Source organism: Larimichthys crocea, chromosome II (genome assembly GCF_000972845.2).
Source record: "Larimichthys crocea isolate SSNF chromosome II, L_crocea_2.0, whole genome shotgun sequence".
In the NCBI taxonomy this organism is placed as follows: Eukaryota; Metazoa; Chordata; class Actinopteri; family Sciaenidae; genus Larimichthys; species Larimichthys crocea.
The window spans coordinates 12584096-12604148 of NC_040012.1; the positions used below are offsets into that span (position 1 = coordinate 12584096).

A 20053-nucleotide genomic window follows, 5' to 3' on the forward strand; every position below is an offset into this window, starting at 1 on the left:
CTATTCAGAAAATATGTTGGCAATGGAAGAGTTTGGTCATCAAGGAATCATATTTTATTTTTTATTCCAAATATTTTTGTGTGTCTGTCTAGTGTAACAAAATTTCCCATATTCCAATGGTGTCTGGACACAGTCAAATTATCTTTAGGTCACAAGAGAAACTTGATCATTTATATTTAATGTCTGATTATTAATCCCCATGTTTGCTCATATATAGGCACCATTATTAGCAAATTTCATATATACCAGCTTGTGCATTGCTGCTGAAATTACATTAAAATTTCATACTGCAAACACCACAGTCCTGCTAATATCATACTATAACCAAGATGTACAATTTCTTTCTTCTTCTTCTTTTTCTTGTTTCTCACCTCTCTGGTAAAATGTAAAATGTGTTGTGTAGGGCAAACAGGCTTGCAGGTATGCAACAGTTTTAGCATGACCATTAGCGCCATCCATAGGTAACAATGGGTACTGCTACAATCATGTATGTACTGCATATCCTAATATACTGATCTATGTCAACTTTTAAACTAGCTATTAAATTAATGAATAAACCAATGAATCAAGACGTTTTATGACAACTTTATTTTTAATCACTTGAGAATAACATAGTAGTGTAAATGGATTTTCATAGCTGATCATTACATTATCAAAGTTTAAACAATTTGCAATTGACAATAAATGTTTTTTTTCTAAGAATAAAAAAAAAAACATTCATGAGTCAAGCTGCACTAAGAATAAAAAGTAGCCAAATTAGTTTTGACTGCATGATAAAGCTGAGTTCAACAAATTCTAAAAAAGCATTATATTAATATGAGCTGTGACATATTCATTTCAAATGTATGCATTAGTATAAGATATATATATTGAAACACCAAAACACCAAAAACTGCAAAGACAAAATCAAAATACTTAAATGAATTCAGCATCGGATTTAGTATTAAAACAAATTTTCCAAAATCTCACTGGTAGCAGAAACATGTTTAAAAAAGCAAACTGCAAAGAAACTTCTGGTAGTAACTAGGCTAGTTTCATTCTTTGTCTGTGCTGTGAATTAGGATTGAGTGTTGGAGCTATAGGTGGTACTGCTGGAGGAGAAGCTGTAGCTATAAGAAGAGGAGTAATCCACACTGCCTCTACGAGATCCACTCCTGGAGCCAGCAAGAGAACCAGCCCTGGACCCAGAGCGAGATCCTGGGTTAGAGACATTATAAGGGCTGCTTATTCCCTTGGAGGATATTGAAGAGGCCTGCAGCATCTTCATACCATTGCTTTCCTCCACCATGCAGCTGTCCATGGCTTCCTTGTAGGAGATCTTCAGTTTTGTCTTGGGACAGGTCAGATTCTTTTGGTAGTTGCGTGAATCCTGAAGCTTCTGGGCCCCCTGACCATCTAGCCAGCTTTTGCGGATAGCCTCTTCAATGGTGATGCGACGTCCAGTGCTAGGCTCTATCAGGCCTCCTGTCAGGTACTGAAACTCCAAAAATCTATGGCCAGCTTCATAAGGCAGCCATGACTCTTTCACCGCCTCTGCTGCAGACATCTTTCTTTTAGTCTTCACATCCTCAAAACCAAGAAAGGCTTTCTGGGCAGGTTTCAGCTTACTCGCCATGCTTTCATCAATGATGCCCTGATGGGTAGCATCCTGCAGGGTCAGTCTCTCACCAGTAGCAGGGTTGATAATGCCGCCTGTGCATGCCTGAGCCTCCAATAGCCTCTGTGCTGTAAGAGTGTCAACTATGCCTCTTCGGAGCCCTTCAAGAATAGTTATTTTCTCCAAGGTCTCTGTGTCGAATATAGCTCCCACAGGGCTCTGATCATCAAACATCTCAGGGGGAGAAACAGTAATAGAAATACTGCTGAAGCGTTTACGGACAGTAGGAGAAGAAGGTGTGGCATGGGTGGGACTGCTGCATCTGACCATGTCATCAACACTACTGGCTGCGATGGTCATCTCACTGCTGCTGGTTCTGTTGGTAATATTATCAGCAAACTGGGTCAATGTTATTGTTCCAGCACGATATTCATCCAAAGACTTCTGATCAATGATACCACGTTCCAGGCAGTCCTTGATGTCATACTGGGTTCCTGTTTTCCTATCAACTATCACCAAACGTGCAGAGCCATCAGACCCGTTGATAGTTATTTCCTCCCACTCGCATTCCTGCTCCGATAAGTCCAGGAAAGTGTCATAATCAATGAGCTCCCGGTGATATGCCTCCCTCACTGACATCTCCAGCCCAGTGTCTGGGTCAACGATCACAACCCGCCTCTTGCGAAGGACATTGGTACGGCTCTCTTGTGACTTCTTGGGTTTCCTCTTGTCATGGAGTGGCAAGAGTATTAGGCCTGTTTTTTTATCTGTGATGCACCTGTCCTTCAGCTGAAGATATGTCAAGTTATCCTTAGTATTAGGGTCAAAGAATCCTTTTGTGTCATCGCCTTCATATGTTAGGATCTCATTCATCTCCTTATCAAAATATCCCCTATTATAGGCAACAGCAACATCGATACGGTGGCTCTCTTTGGGGTCAATAATTCCACCGCTGGCAATTTGAGCCTCAAGAAGACGAATTCCGTGACCTTTCTCAATAAGCTCTTTCTCAATAGCCTGGAAGAGGGAGATGATCTTTCCTGTGGATGGGTCTTTGTATCCAGTTACTGCCTTCTCTGCAGACAACAGCTTGGGCTTAAACTCTTTTCCTATCAGGCCTCTCTTTGCGGCATCTTCTACTGTCAGGAAGATATTGTTAACTGGATCAACAATGAAGCCAGAAGCAGCTTGGGCCTCAAGAAGCTCCAGTGTGGTTCCTCTCATGAGCAGACCTTCCTTCATTGCCTGATAGAAAGGCAGTATTCGGTCATTGGCTTCATCAAAGATCCCTGCAATGCAGGTACTGCCATGGAGATATTTCTTAAGCCGGTCTTCAATTTCTTTGCAGGTGAGCTGGCCTTTCTCGATCTTCTCCAAATCAGTTTCATCCAGCAGACCAGAATCTTTGAGCTCTTTAAGAGAGATGTCACGACGGAGACCTTTTACTGTCATGGCCTTTTCTGGACCACGGAGCAGAAGCAAGCCGAAAACTGGTTCTACTGTACACTTCTTCCTGAGGTCATTATAGCTTATCTTCTCTCCTGTCGCTGGATCCAGGTAGCAGGTGGGTTTTTTGTTCAAAGCCCTGTAGAGGTCTTCATCAATAAGATTGCGATCCAAGGCCAGATCCTTTGGAAGGAACACACTTAAAACAGGATCCAGTATGCCTCCGACAGACTCTTGAGCCTGGAGCAAGCGAATTGCTGTTTCTTTGTCTACATGGCCCTGTTTGTAAGCCTGACCTACAGATAACACTTTGCCAGAGTATGGATCTTTGAAACCTGTACTAGCTGCTTCAGCGGTCACCAAGGTGTCTCTGTCTTCTGTGTCTACAATTCCTCTTGAACAACCTGTATCCACAGGCATCTTCTCATTAAATGCAGGGTCAATTATGTATCCGGTTGCTGCCTGAGCTTCCAGGAGCATGAGAGCACTCTCTGGGGTGAGGAGCTTCTTGTTTTTGGCTTCAGTGAATGGCATTTTCCCTTGAGAACATGTTATCATGCCAGCAATAACACCAGAACCCTTAAGACTAAGCTGGATATCCACAGCTACCTCATCCACTGTCTTCTTTCCCTTTAGAAGCTGGTCTAGTGTGGCTTTACTTATTATACCACAGTCACAAAGCTGGTGGGCTGTGACCTTGCGTCGCACCCCATCAAATATCAGCTTGGATGGATCGACAGTTGGGACTTTCTCATCTGTCTGGGTCTGCCTGTTTAGAGTGCTGGGTCTCTGCTGCAGCCTCTGTATCTCTCTCTCAAGGGCGTCTCTCTTAAGAGCCAGGTCTGATGCCTCCTTTTCAGAGATCAACAGACGGCTCTTGTACCTCTCCTCTACACTCTTAAGCTCCCTCATGAGCCTTTCAATCTCATTCTTCAGGGAGAGTCTTTCTCGATCAGCCTTGTCTCTGTCTGATTCACACTGCCTAATCTGGGTATCTTTTAGCTCATACTGGGTCTTCATGTAGTTGAATTCCTTGTGGATGGCGTTCTTTTCATCTTGCAGCCGTTGTTTGTTGCGGAGCTCAGTCTCTAGTGTGAGCTTTATGCGGGTGAGCTCCTCATCTATGCGATGATGGCGGTTTTTGTCCTGCTCCAGCAGTTTAAGCTTGGTTAGCAAACTGTCCCTGTCCAGCAGCAGCTCACTGTACTTGCTATGGGACTCGTGCACCACCATGGATGTCTGGGGAAAGATTAAAAAAACACATTATTATGTGCAGAAATCTCAATAGGTGCACACAGCAAAAAAACACAATCAGTACATGTGTACATGTGTCTTTCCTTAGCAGCATGTTGTAAGAGCTTATCAATATATAAAATGTTTCTTTTTAATTTGTGAGGTCACAGGCCAATTAAATCACCTTCAGAAATGTCAATCAGTTGTCAATACTTATATCAACCGATTGATAAGATATATATGTAAAGAAAATATATATCATATACATTATTAATATAATATATATTTGTTACGCCAGTTAGTATGCAGTGATTAATAAAGTGATTATCATCGTATGAGTTTAGTTCAGTCACATGATGTGTAAAGTAAAAGGGCAAACAACATGCATATCTAAGCAAAGCATTTTTAAGTATGTAAATTTCATGCATAATTCATCTGACACCAATATAACACAGCTGCTTTAAAGTCAGTTTCAGTCTTAATGAATCTATAAATAATTCATGCAAAAGCGGAAAAAAAGGTGTGAATTATGTGGTGATGATCCTTCAGTGCTATCAAATATACCTCGATTGACTGCTTTTGGATTTTGTCTATTTCCATTTTAAGCTTTTCTCTCTCCTTGGTCAGGTCATTGATTAGAGTCTGGAGCTCCATTGTCCTCTTGGTGCTACTCTGAAGCTGGACATGCAGGGATGAGATCTGAGCAGCACTTTCTCCATCAATGGTGTCTTTGCTATTCTTCAGGCTATCTTTCTCCTGTCTAACTGTTCTCAGCTCCTCCTCCAACCTCAGTCTCTCCTTTGTCAGGTTCTGCGTCATAGTCTTCAGCTTTTCAATCTCTGTAGTGTATTCATTCAGCTGGCTGGACTTCATCTCAATGGTCTGATACAGGCTCTCATTCCGTTGGTTAAGCTCAAGAATCCGAGTCTCTTCCTGCTGGAGCTTAATTTTAAGGGCCCTCAGCTCAGCTGTGATAGCTGCCAGTTCCTGCTTGGTGACTTTATGCTCCCGCAAACTCTTGTCCAGAGCCTCCTGGAGGGCATTGAGGTCCTGCTGATACTTTCTTCCAGAGCTAGAAGCCTCTATCTGGACAGATTTCAGTGTGCTAATTGTGGTGGTGTGTTCTCTGCATGTATGTGTCATCCTCTCCAACTCTGCCTCCATTCTCTTTCTACGTGTGAACTCCTCCTGGTTTGCCTTCTTTTGCTTCTCCAACTCAGCTTCCATCCCATCCAGAGAGCACTGAAGTTCTCGGATGCGGCTCTGCAGCCGGGCTGTACCCTGCTCAGCCTTGGTTTTCTCACTGGTCTGCTTCTGCAGCTCTGCTCGAGTGATGTGGATCTCCTGCTCGGACACTTTAAGCTTGTTAATTGTCTCCAGATATGAGGAGTTCTTTGACTTCAGCTCTGCCTCAGCCTGTTTCAGGTGACTGATTTCCAATTCCAGAGCTCTCCTCTTTTTCCCCTCCTCCTCCAGGGTAAATGTTAGCATGCTGATCTGCCTGGACTTTTCTTGATTGCTCTTGGTAGCCTCCTTTAGTTTGAGCTCGTCATCTCCTCTCTGCTGCACAAGTGTTCTCAGCTGAATCTCCAACTCACTGCGCATCCTTGTTTCTTGTGTCACTGAGGCCCTCTGCTGGTTGGCCTCCTGCTCTGCCCTGCTTCTCTGTTCTTCTGTGTGAGCAACAGACTGTCTCAGTCTTCTCAGCTCCTCCTCTAGATCTCTCTTCTCAGCAGTGAGTCTGTCAATTTGCAGTCTCAGTTCTGCAACGTCTTCTTCCTTCTGTTGTGAGGCTTTCAGTATCGTGGTCTTGGTAACATGGATCTCTGTCTCGTATGTCTGCTTAAGTTGCTTAATCTCTTGGGTGCACTGTGTTCTTACCTTTGAGATTTCAGATTCAGCGTTTCGTCGACGTGTCGTTTCCTCCTCCAGTAGCATCTTCATCCTCTGCAGTTCACATTCCTTGTCCTTCACAGACTTTTCCAAATTAATCTTGATCCAGTTGAGCTCCTCCTGTTCTTTCTGTCTGCGGCGAACAGTCTCTTCATACTCTTCCTGTTGACTTGTGTAGCGCTCCTCTGCCAACCTTCTTTTCCTTTTTTCCTCCTCCAACTGGTATTTAATGCGCGTCAGCTGGTCATTAAGTTCCTGAAGCTGGTTCTGTGTGCTGTCCAGGCTGTCCTTGGTAGCATTAGCCCGCAATACTGTTGTTTGCTTCACTTCCTCCACAGTCTGAAGCTGTTCTTGTGCTTGACTGAGATCCAGCCTGAGGCGAGCCAAAAGATCCTCCAGAGACCTGCATTTCTGGTCACGATTCTGGATGTCATCCTTCACACGCCTAAGATCCTCCTCCAGCATCTCAATCTTGGTGTTCCTAATCTGAAGAGAGCAATGAAAAAAACAGTTTTTCAGTTTACCTTTTTATTTTTTATAATATTTATTTTATTAACACAATATTATTCACTTACAAAAACAATGATGTTTCAAATCCAATACCTACCTTAAGCTCTTCCATGTTCTTCAGCAGCTCCCCTAGAAACTTGTAGTAGTCACTGGAGCGGGTTAGTAGCTCTATGTAGTTGGACTGGTGGTCAGCTGCCTGGATTTAAAACAAAACAACATATGCAACTAAGGGATACATCTTAAAATAGGTTGTATTACAATATGAAGAACTTAACCATTGTTTAAAGCAACATTGTGTAACTTTTCTATCATAAAATAGCTGGTGAGAGCTTTGTGGAATAAAAGACTAGATTAACATGTATTAATAATATCCAACTGAAAATAGGTTTTCCCATGACTTTATGGAAAGACAGTACTCATACCTCTTGTCTGACAACAGAAGCGGGGGACTGAAGCATTGTTCTCTTGATCGGAATATTAAGCAGAGTTTCCAGGCCTGCACTGTAGGAAGCCAGCTGCAGCTCATAGTCCTGAAAACATGCAACACAACATGTCACTTCATTGTTTTGTACCATACTTGCTTGTGCTCATCAGCTTGGTAATACATATCTTAAAAAGAAGAAATCAGTACACATGAACTGACTACATACCTTTATGGAGGCAGCACAGGTGTCTGCATTTTTCTGCATATCCTCTACTTTCTCCTTCTTTCCTTTAATTTCAGTGTGAAGTGCCTGTGCAGTCAACAGAGGGGGCATTAAATTCATTGCTTTAATTTGATACCCGAGTGTGTGTACTTCTTCTAAGTTGTCCATTACTTTGAAATTTAAAGCAATTATTTTAAGCATTAACTCATTTACCTACACCAAATCTCACATAAGCATCTAAAGTAAAGTGCTGGATATTCCCAATTCCGAAACTCATATAAGTTCAGCTCAAATATCATTATTGATAACAATATATTGATGTAAACAAGGAAAGACGTGCCTTCTGTTGGTTGAGGCGGTCCATTAGAGTCTGGATGTCACTAAGCTTAGCTGATTGAAGGGTATCCTGGCGCTTCCTGGCATTGTGTATCCAATCTTCCAGGGAAGTGCTGCACTGCTGATAATGCTTCAGCTGTTTCTCATGCTTCTCCAAGTCCCATACTCTGAGAAGGAAAGAGTGGGAGGCAAAGGAAGGATTGAAAGTATTGTTTTTAGTGTTGTTACCAGCAATGATGAATGAAGCATATGGAAAAATATTCACAGGAACTGAAGAAATGTGTGTACATGTGCATGACTGTCCTACCTGCTATCAATCTGGGATTGGACGCGGCGCCAACGGTCAGACATCTGAGCCACCAGCTCGGAGTACTTGGACAAGTCCACGTCGCACTTGTGGAAGGACCCGGAGATTTGGTCATTCCAATGCGTTGCTTTAGCTAGTTCAGACTCCAGTGTTGTCAGCAGGTCTCTTTTTTGCTCCAGTTCACTCTTCATTTGCTTGAGCAGAAAATCACAGAATAGAGTCCATTTTAGATTTTAAACTTTAATTTAACCATCATTCCTATTTAAATATTTTTACACCAAGAGGTGGATGCTAGGGCAACATGTACATGATACGTCCTCTCTGGTTATTTTATCCATAAGCATCAATTATTTAACAAACTTGTCTTCATCGGTAAATGATTATTGCTACATATAGGAAGAAGTATTCAGAATATTGACTTAAGTAACTCCATTACAAGTAAAAATCCTACATTGTTAGACTTAAGTAACTCCATTACAAGTAAAAATCCTACATTGTTACTTTAGTACTCAATTATCAAAGCATCAAAAATAAAGGTACTCATAATGGAGAAAAATGGCCCATGTGCTATTATACACATTCTTATTATTATTATTATTATTATTATTATTATTATTATTATTATTATAGGATCATTACTAATATACTGATGCATTAATGTGTATACTGCTGGGTAGTTTAATATACAGCTGTGCATCATATTTAACAAGCTCATCATGTGTTTTATTTAAAATATTTATGTGTAAAGTAACTAAGAACTAGCTTTCAAATGAATCTAGTGGAGTTAAAGGGACAATATTTCCTTCTGAATTGTAATGTAAGAGTAGAAGTATAAAGTAGTTTAAAATGGAAATACTGAAGTAAAGTACAAGTACCTCAAATTTATACTCAAGTACAGTACTTGAGTAAATACACAAAGAGAATTCAATCTACTAATATATTAATATAGTGTTATAGTGTTTTACATGTTTTACTGTATTTAAGTTTTCGAGACTAGAAAGCAAGTTTAAATTATGTGTGTCAAACCTTTAGTATGTTCCGATAGTTTTCCACCTCTCGAAGGTCCAGAGAGGTGGTATCCTTCTCTGTTAGCCGTGCCTCGTGGACTTTAATGATATCTTCGACTTGGAAGAGGCTCTGGAGCAAAGTCTTCAGAGCTGACAGCCTGTTAAAGACACATAGCCATTACATGAAATACAAATGGACTCACTTTATGTAGTTAAGTGTATGTAGAATATTTCTTTAATAATTCAGGCTTAAATCTGATGTGATTAGAATAAAATAATGTACCTTTGAATGTAGGCTGTGTAGAGACCCTGCAGGCCTCCCAGTTTTTGCTGGATGATTTCCAGTTCAGAGCGGAGGAACTTGGCTTGCTCGGAGTCTGGAGGTATCCCCTCCAGATGTTTCATGATCTTTTCTCTTGTGCGCAGGTTCTCATCATGAATTGAGTCCAAATCTTGGTGCACAGCCTAGATATAAATATATTATAATAAGTTAAATTGGTTACACCTCACTATGTTTGAAACTTGAAGCTAATGTTTTGTTTTTTTACAAAGTGCTTCATGAAATTACCTTAAATTACCTTTTTTAGATTTTTTTGAGATATCTTTTTTAGCTTTATTTGACAGAGACAGCTTAAAGAGTGACAGGAAATGTGGCGAGAGAGCGAGATGGGGAATGACATGCGGGAAAGAGCCACAGCCGTGGCAAGGACTAAGCCTTTGTACATGGGGCGGATGCTCTACCAACTGAGCTAAATGTCACCTTTTAATTTAGTTGTGATAAGCCTTGGACAGAGAAATAAAACGGTTATAAGCTTTTAATTAAATGAGACAGTTAATGAAAATGTACATACCTGCAGCCTCTGGATGTGCAATGAACACTCATGCACACTGTTCTCCCCCAGGCGAACGTGCAGATGACTGGTGAGACCTGACTCGGACATCTCCAGCCTGCGTCGAAGCTCTTGCAAACTACTGAGCAGGTTGAGGCTGAGGGTAGAACTGGGTGGTTTTGGGGGTGGCTTCGTCTCTCCCTCCTCTTTATTAGTTGGTGGAAAATTTGAATAAAGTCAATTTATTGTGGGTGAAAAAATAGCACAGTATTTTTGCGCATTTAGTTGACGGACAGTTTACTCACTGTAAGTAGGAAGCTGGATAATCAGTGTGTCATAGTGGGTCTGAGCTTTATCAAAGTGGCCCTGGATAGTTTTCTTGTCCTCTTCTCCAAACAGCTCAGAACCTTTGCTGGTTTGCTGGAACTCTTGGTAGTGAGTCTCCAGTCTTTTGATGATACTGCGGTACTCTTCAGGGCCCATCTTAGACAGCTGCAAGACAACAGAAAGAGAAAGAGGTCAGGTTAGGCAAAAGATACAAGCTCCTGCAGATAACTGGATTCAGCTTGCTCGCTATGAAAACAGTAAGATTGGGAAGATAATTCTATGATATCTTACCATGCTGAGTGTGAGGGAGTTGATGTATTTGATGTCTTTCACGCAGTACTGCCACGAGATAAGACTCTTGATGTTGATGTAGAGCTGATTCCAGATGCCCATGATGGCTTCATAATACTGCTCATTCCTAGCAAACAGAACAAGCAATTATTTACTCTAAAAGTACAATAATATGTCCCTTTGCTTTCATATTTTAAATATTGTGCAGTAATATTTATCACCCAAGACAAAAGGAAGGCAGTTTTTTTGTGTTTCTTACTTGCTGGCGATGCCAATGCTGAGTGGGTTTGGCGGGGGGATCAGCAGACACACAGAGGGAATCAACATGTCCAGACCTCCAGGTCCTGTCACAAGCCACTTACTGCGCTGCGAGTTATCCTTCAGGATGCCCTCATTCCCTTTTAAAATTCCCTTCTAAAGCAGATACAGAGAGGAAACACTGAGTTTTACTCATATAATGTAATATTGCACCTCATACTCTATGCCTGTGTGTTAGTGTGTAAGTGTGTGTGTGTGTGTGTGTGTTAGAAAGCATATATCCCACCTGGTCATGTTTAAAGTCACATAAAGCCTGCACTATGATGGGGCTGCTGCTCTTATCCTCAGGGTTGCGAGGTTTCAGCCTGACAATGGTCTTAGATTTGTTGACCAGACTCTGGACCTGCCTCTTGTTCTCCACGATTCTTGCCTTCTCTTTCTGTGAACAAGAATCAGTGTTTTTAACTGTGTCTGTGTACACTACAACTATCATTTAAAGTTCCAACCTCTACACAAACCACAAACATTTCATTTAGTCTCTTAAAAAACAGGCATAACCAGTTCACCAGACGTGCGCCTCGTGACACCCATCTCACTCAGACACAACAGAACAAATTGTTCGTTTAAGCTTCATGGTAATTACTAAATAACAAAACCATGATTTAACAGCGTAGAATACCTCCAGGTTTTTCAGGAGGTCAGTGAGGTTTTCCAGCGGGGTGTTCTTGTTGCAGGTGAACTTGCTTCGGATGGCGTCATGCTCCTTCTGCAGCTTCGCATTGGTCTCATTGGCCTCTTTGAAAAACTGAAGATGACGGTAAAAAGCTTTAGTCAGTGTTCACATGAAAACATGCATGGCTCTATTTTCATGAAAGAAAAAGCAGGGTTGAGCACTTACTTGGCTGTAGGCAGCATTCTCCTTCAAATGAACATGTATACACTTGGTGATCTGGAGAAGCCAGCTCCACTGGGTCTGCAAGGTGTCCATGTAGGCCTGTGGGCACACAGAAAGTCATTAGAATAAAAGCACAGACTAATGTGCTTTGTTTAGGATAGGTTACCACCCAGAAAAAAACAAAACGCCTTACTTGAATCTTATCCGCGGCAGGGTGGTCGTTGTGAAGAAGTCCATCTGCTTTCACCTTCAGCTTGTTCAGCTCTTTCTCTTTCTCCTCCAGTTCGCTCATCATCCTCTGTCAGGACAACAGAATGTAAGGCACCCAACAGAGCTAGACTGTGGATATGTAACTAAGATTATGGCGGTAAAATAAATAAAACACATCAAATATTAAAAATACAATCACGCCTAGAAACCAAAAAAAGATACATTCAACCAGGAGAAGCCTTACTGAGTAGTTCTCTTGCTTCATAGGGATATACTTGTCGACGTTCTTGTCTCCCCAGTCAAACATGAGCTCCTCCTCCTCTCGCTCATTCACCCACATTATGGCTCTGGAGATCTCCTCGATTATGCTCTGAAGGTCACGCAGCTGAGTTATACGGCCGTGGGACATTTTCTGAGACAGGCACAAAGTAAATTTATGAATGTGACAAAAAGAAACAACAGTAGTAATACACGATCCTGCTGATTTTGACAAACCAACAAACATTTTCGGGAAAAGAGTTTGGTTCTACCTGCAGACTGTCCCATTCTTGATCCAGGATTGAGAGGTTGTACTTGTCGCCCTTCGAGTTCTAAAAAAAAAGAAGAGATTTTGTTTTTCGGATATTTGGATTTGTATATGAGGCATATATGACCATCCTTCTGATATCTAAATAATAAACATTAGGCTAAAATTGTCTAAAATAAAGTGAAACTAATGTCTTTGAGACGACTTACCAATTCATCTCTGGCACGGTCTACTTCGTGGCTCCTCTGCAGAGAGCTGTGAGTTTTGCTGTGGCTCATGATTTGCTTTTCAATGGTGGCAGAGTCATCTCCCCATGGAGCAGTCTCAATCATGCGCTACGAGAAGCAAAATTACAGTTTTTAAATTACACATTTTATGGAACATTAGTGTATAAATGTCTTTGAAGTCTCACTAATACACTCATTGAAAAGACCAAAATCAACAATGCATAACCCAAAGTGTCCCAGTGTGGCCTATTTGTTTTTAATTTATTTTTGTTTTTATTTTTTTGGACAATGAAGTTCTGGGACATAAAGGAATAAGCTTTATATGCCAGCAAAACTTATTTAAGGAAACAGAACAGATTCACTATTGTCTCGTCTCTTTATTCCTCTTTATAATTAATGTCCTTCTCCTCTTTGTCCTCTGGGTGTCAGCATATAATCATGAAGCACACTGTTGCGCAGGCAACCATCCCAACTATTCCCCCCTTGTTTGCAGCCCAGCTTTGATAAGAGCTCTTCCAGTAAGCCGACTACGAAAGGTCCCGGCTCTTTGCTCACATTCTTTTACCCTCTCCCTTCAGCTTTTGTTTTCTCACCACTCCCTTTTCCTTAATGGTTACTTGGCTAAAGCTACACAAAACAGACTGTATATCTAGAGTAGAAAGAACTACAAAAACAAAAGTACAAGGTTGGACTATAGATACAAAAAAGCAAGCTAAAAGCATGATAAGTGCCACATGGAGACAGTAGGTAGAAGTAGGTCGACAGATACTGGAGTTAAATAAAAGATACATAAGGCAATAAAGGAAGGTTTCTGTATGATGACGGAGGGAAAGTGAATCACAGTATATGGAGGGTGAGGCTGAAGTGGTGACAGAATGACAAGCTGTGTTTTTTGGTTGGGTGGGAGGGCAGGGGAGGTAGAAAGTAAAAGGGCGTTTTCCCATGAGCGTGTTAGAGATCTGCTAAACTACCCTGTCCCATAACAACTGACTCAGTGGAGTGTCAGATTTCACACTCCTTTACTTCTAGTTTTCTTTCTGCCTCCAAAGCGTCTTTATCTGCCTCCCTCTTCCCTGCTCTGTGCCCTTCTGTCTTCCTCTCTCTCCGTCTTGTTTCTCAAATGGCAGAGCTCTTTCCTCTTTCTTTGTTTCAATCATCCAGCACCTCTCTTGGCCTCTTTCACTCACGGATCAGGTTTTGGCAGAGTGTCCAGATGGTTTCAGTTACGGCAGGTCAGAATAAGTGATAGGGTAAGTGCATCCCCCTCCTCCTCCTCCCCTCCCTCCCTTCACATAAAAAAAGAGGTACCGGCACAGGCATGCACACACATGCAGGTGTACCTGTTTAGTTTTTTATCAGCAGTGATGCTGGTAACAATCCGCTTTTGTCATTTCATGATTGTCCAAATTAGTAATTACAATTGTAAATAAAAAGAAAAAGAATGACATTTGAAATACGTGATTCTACGTACATGCATGTACCACATTGAGATGTGTCCCAATGAAGGAAAACACACTTCTTCTTTTTTTGTGATGTTCTTAAATGTCTCTGAATGAACAATGAGGGTCTCACCTTCTGTTGGCCAATCCAGGCCATGGCATCATTAAACATCCTCCCACCACCATCAAGGGAGCTTGTACTTCCTCTGTGGCGTTTTGTGGTCATGCCCCCAAGTAACTGCTGTTGGATTCCAGCATGCATGTGCTGGAATTGTTCCACACTGTAGATTTGTACAAATAGGCATGATTACTCAAATGTCTATACACAGTCATGAATGAACACATGCAAATACAGCACACACACACATACACACACTGCATATTGTCTTACTTTCTAAAGACATCATTTGGAATACGCATTTGCTGCAGTTCTCTGCCACAGAACTTCATCTGCTCTATGACTTCAGACGCCATGATCAGCAGCCTCTCTGCCTCCACAGCCGGACCCCCCTATAAAACAACACAATTATTATACTTTTCTAATGATCTGATGTCATACAGCATCGTCGTATTGATGTGTAAACATTATAACAGTGAAGTCAACAACTAATGTATTTAAAATAATGCCACCTACACTGTGGAGGATCGTCTTTGCTCTCTGCAGGTACTCTTGACACTGGGTTATCAGGAAAGCTGCTTTTTGCTGAATAGCCATTGCGCTACACATAAAGGGAAAAAAAAGATTTTGTATTGCAGCTTTATATAATATAAATGTGAAAAGAAAATAAAACTTTTAACCACTGCACACATTTATATGTATGTGTTGAGCTAGCTTTGTTGGGGAGAAGATTGTTGAGAAACATGACATGACAAATAAGTCTTGATGATTGCTAAGCTTTTAAGGAGTGACGTTTTAAAGATTCGACTTTCTTTAAAAAAATCATTAACACACACACACGTTCATTGTTCACACAAGTCTGTAATATTTTTTTCACAATGAGTGAAGAAACTGTGACGTTGGAAAGCCTCCGGTACAAATATACACATCGTTATTACAACATAAAACACTTTCGTCATGATGCGTGATAGTAGTGGGATGACGTTTGTAGGGTGTGTGTGAATATTTGTATTGTAATTCAGAACATTGGGCAACAGATCAGGAGTGAAACAACTGGGATTACTTAGATACACAACTTACACAGACATACTAGACAATGACAGTTTTAGTAAAGACATCAATACCCGAGATTCACTCATGCTGATGAAACAGCATTTATGGCTTTTATGGCCATTTCTACCCTACATTTAATGTCTAATTTAAAAGCAACAGGTGACTTCTGAGTCCTTACTTCATTCCACTGCCTGTACTTATGCAAAGCACTCTTGGTCTTTCATGGATGGAGGACTTTAAAAGGATTTGGCCTGGAAGCCGTCTTGTCTAAAATCCGCCAATTCCAGACGTGAATAACTTCTCTTGGACCAGGTGGCTAGTTTTGAACTGAAGCCATAGAAACAGAGCACAGACCTCTCTCTAACCCGCCTGCTGTTGCGCAGATAATGGACTACTGTGAATAGACTGGCGTTGAGAGAAACCACACCTTGCTGTGTTTAAGAAACACACTAGCCGTCACTTGCCTGTGTGGGAAGATTAGTTCTGAGGGATTTAATTCTGCAAAATCTGTGGAGAGGTCATGTAACTAACTGTCTAATAGGCAATGAACCGATGAAATGGCTTTAAGCATGTTAGATTGATATTAAGGAGTAGCCTGTCTTGTTACACATGAAGGCAAATGTACAATTCTAATAAATAGTTTTGTATATACATTTTTTGGAATCATTTTTGCCTTTTCCTTTTGTGTTTTTACATGATTTGGCTTTATTGTTATTTTCATAACTAATATAAAAGCTGGCAGTGGAATTGTTGTGAGAACTCCCTGTTGTTTTATCGACCCTTAAAGCTCATTGGGCCACACTTAAACATCCGCTGAAGAGAAGAAGAAGATTACTTTTTAGTCCCAGGACATTTCTGGTTTCACAATGTCCTGAGTGTAAGTTGGTAAGGTGAGAGGGTTGGAATCAACAAGTACACTGCAAGATGCCACTACATCCTACACACTTTCAAACCCTGCAAGTGATCGTGGCATATATCCAGGTGATGAGAATTTGAAATATAGTGGGGGTTTTTTGCACGCTTTTTTTTACTGCTCCATTTTACACACCACAGGTAGGCGTGTCCACACACAAACACCAAGGAATTTGAACACATGTAAAAGTGTTACAGTTTTTTTTTAAAACTCTCTAATTGCTTCCGAAAGTGTTTAGGGACTGACTTGCAAGTCTAGATGTTGATTGGCTAATTAAACTTCCATCATCTTGTGCCTTGGTTCTAATTGGTGGATTGATATTAAAATATTACGGAAGCTGAGATTACTGTACTTCATATCTGTTCATAAATCCACACATCTGTTTCAGGTTTGATTTCACAATTCAAACCAAGCTCTGTAGGACAAGGCTGGATTTTCAAAATAAAAATCCAGACCCCCTGTTTACCAAATGCCACAGAAGAGGCTGCATATTATTATATTATAGTTTGATTGTACATGTGTGCTGCTACATAAACTAAATACGTGGAAGAAAAAAATCCAAGGAAAACAATAAAGCCTAATCTAATCATTCAGCTTTTTCAGGCAATTCATCTCAACTTCCAGCTTTTGACAGTATTACATTTTGGCTTCCAAGTTTTCTTGCAATGTATTACAGCTTATTTCTGTAATGCAGCTCAGTGTCCAGTTCTTCCTGTTTTACATTTCAGCTTCCAGGCTTGGATTCACACTGCATTTTCTGATATTTCAGACAAAGGCATTTTTAGCAAACAGGTCAAGACATTTGGAGTGATGAAAGACAGTTTCATGTTCTTACAGCAGTCATTACCTGTGCTATTTACCATCGAGCTAACTTAACAGTGGGTTTTCTGGAACCTGCTTGGTGACCTTTTTCTTTTTTATGGTTCAAATTACTAACACTACTACTTACTTCATCTTCTGAAACGTTCCCATATAGTTTCTCATGAATTTGCTCGAGCACACTCGACATATTACTCATCAAAAATCCTAATAATTTGCAGATTTGGTTAGACTGCTGTTTTAGGTTCAAATTAACAACAGTGAAAAACAATACCATAAAACCCATAAGCATTAAATTGCATGACCTTTCCTTTTCCAAAGTTGACCCTTATCTATTGAAATATTTTGTTTTGTTTTGTTTTTAGATCCACAGGTGTATGTCAAATAAAAGGAAAATGTAGTTTTAGGGAATCTTGAAACTGTTCATGGGGGACCTTGACACTGTCAACTTCCTGCGTCCACCCAGCTTTGTCCAAGCTCCTACCATGACAGGCAGGTACCTGTTGGACTAGGAAAAGAAGTAATGGGGGACTCGGGAGACAGTGCAAAAGTCAAAGTTATGTGGTGTATGTCCTACAAATAATAATAATTAAAAAATAAAATAAAAATAAAATACACCCTCCTCCTCCTCCTTCATTCTCTTGTCTAGTCAAACTTCAAAGCTTTATTGTTCGTACACGTATGAACACTAGGTTATGTTTTGTTTTTGTTGTTTTTTTTAAAGAAAAAGCAGGTGTCTTTACCTCATTGCACCACCTCCGCCTCCACCCATGCTAATTTGCCCCTTCTGTCCTCCCCCGCCGTGCATGGAGGACCTGGAGTAGGTGAAGCTGGTGTATCCTGCGCCGTCCCCGGCTTGGTAATCTCCGTGGTAGCCGTTTCCACCGACGAATACGTCGTTTCTAAAACTTGAACTAGCCAAATCCGGTCGTGAATTACTTCTCGGGCCCATGGTGGCCAGTTTTGGATTAGAGCCGTACATACTCATGTTTGCGAATTAGTTTGAGTTATTATTATTTTTTAGTCGTTTTAGTCTGCTCTGCTGTCCGGACAGAGAGGACGGACTTTCTCCCCCTCCCCGTCTCCTGTTGCGCAGATAATGCTCTGCTGTGAATAGACGGAAGCTTGGCTGCTTTTGGAGAGAAACCACACCTTGCTGTGTTTATGACACACTCCTGCACTGACAGTGTGGGAAGATCAGTGCTGGTGTTGTCATTTTTAGTCTGCAAACGTACGAAGACGTTATTGGGCAATCATAACTTTTACATTGCTCACTTCAATTCCTAAGAATTGTCTCAAGATTGTGTAAAACCTTTTCGGTTGGTTTGGTGTTTGATAGGCTTTTATATACAGAATATATTCTAGGTAGCCTATAATGTCATTCTTCTTGATTATTAAGTAATCAAGTTTCAGAGTTTATGTTACCACAGAGGTGATTGTTTAATTGCCTGTGTGGTTTATTGAAGATAAACTGTGTTGGATTGGTTATATTGTTTATATATAGTGTTTGGAATTACATCACAATAATACCATCTCCCATTATGGTTTGTTATTATCCTAGTTGAAATTTAACATCTGGCAAAAGGACAAAATAAACTACGTTTTTCATTTTGCTGCAACTCCCTGTCACTTTCATGATAAAGATACATGATGCGATTCCTTTTTGGGTGTTGGTTGATTTGAGTTGCCAGTGTATTTCTGGTTTCATTTAGTCATCTAGCAAGTGATAGGGTCATATATAATGAGTTGACAAGAATTAAAGAGTGCAGCAGCCAACACAGTTCATCCCCAGAGGAGTGACTAGATATAGTGGTTGCGCAAAGAATTTGTCATCCCGGGTTCAACATTCTTGAGGTCAAAAGGAGTCCATGTGAGAGTTCAGTGTTGTGCGTAGCAGCTTGAAGCTGACAACCAAGTGACACCAAGTTCGTCAAGTATATATTTCTGTTTTCCTTATCTTATTCTGTCCTTTACTTCTGTCCTATCTCTCCATTCCTCTGCACTCCACAGGTAGGCGTATCGGAGCTTTGAAAAGTGAAAGGGCGTGCGAAAGATAAGGAGACATAAAAGGGAGGGCCACACATACCTGGAGTCCACGTGAGCCATTGTTTTTTGTTCAAGTGTGCAGGAGACAAAAAGTCAGTGAAAGGTCTGAAAAGAAAACAATTAACCTGTGTGTGTTGTTTTATTTTATGTGCAGACATTTTAAATAAAGAAACGCGACCCAAGGAAGGAAAACATATACCCACAGAACTGACCATAAAATTCCTGAAATATTTTTGGTCTGTATGAATTAATGCATAATTAAAAGGTCTTTATGACAACAGAGGAAACAATAGTTGTCTTTGCTGACCCACATATCGCGCCCTCTGGTGAACACATACATACTGAACACATACAACTACAACACTGCATCAAAGTGCAACATTAGTGCAAGGACAGAGAGAAAGAGAGAGAGAGGGGAGAGAAAGAGGCATGAACTGAACTGACGACTTTATCAAACCAACGCCCCAAACTGGAATTTTCAAACCATTTAAGCACTTCTATCCTTTTCTTTTTCACATTCAAACTTTTTGAATGCACGTGCTTGAAAAAAAACTTTCCATGACTTGTCTGTGCTGAATGTTTTAGAGTAACTTTTAAACGTATATTTACAGTCTCATCTATTATAGTGACAATTTCTTGAAAGATACACCCTAGACACACCCTCCCAAAGACAACTCCTTACATTTCTTTCCCAATAGGCTCAGGTGGGTTTGTTTAACTCTCTCTCTCTCTTTCTCTCTCTCTCTTTTTTCTCTCTCTCTCTTTTCTTTTTTCAAACAAAAGACACTGCAGGACTGAACATGAATAAAACTTTAACCTCATGTCAGCTCTCCAAAGCCAAAGATACTGATTGAACACTGGGGCAGTGAACCGCGCTGTACTGTATAACGAGATAGTGAAGATTAATTGGAATCAGACCATTAATTATAAGCTACAGCAGAAAGGGTTAGGTCTCGCTTAGAGCTGTGCAGGGTTTTCTGCTGACATTTGCATGTAAACATTTTGCAAGTTAACAATCTTTCTGGTTGATTTGGTAAGGTGTGGCAAAAAGTGCAGGGTGGTTCATTTTTGGCAGAATTAGTGATGCTCATTTGTCATTCACTGGAATCACCCTGTGGTTTATAT

The 20053-nt window shown here is 40.7% G+C and overlaps 1 protein-coding gene across 2 annotated transcripts; it reads right to left on the reverse strand.

The window, feature by feature from the left end:
- Positions 1–570: 570 nt before the first annotated feature.
- dspa (desmoplakin a) lies at positions 571–18058 on the reverse strand. Of its 2 annotated transcripts, none has more exons than XM_010743817.3 (24): positions 17626–18058; positions 14614–14698; positions 14371–14489; positions 14113–14260; positions 12523–12648; positions 12318–12377; positions 12032–12199; positions 11771–11875; positions 11581–11676; positions 11362–11487; positions 10969–11121; positions 10684–10838; positions 10425–10551; positions 10112–10298; positions 9828–10012; positions 9260–9441; positions 8996–9134; positions 7970–8163; positions 7667–7829; positions 7330–7413; positions 7102–7209; positions 6777–6875; positions 4841–6655; positions 571–4282 (listed from the first exon to the last, which is right to left on the reverse strand). In XM_010743817.3, exons 1-24 carry the CDS (start codon positions 17868–17870, stop codon positions 1058–1060), a joined length of 8094 nt encoding a protein of 2697 aa, XP_010742119.3. In that variant the 5' UTR covers positions 17871–18058; the 3' UTR covers positions 571–1057. The 2 variants fall into 2 exon arrangements, with proteins under 2 accessions (XP_010742119.3, XP_010742120.3); XM_010743818.3 differs by having other exon boundaries at positions 6158–6655; positions 17626–18057.
- Positions 18059–20053: the final 1995 nt, after the last annotated feature.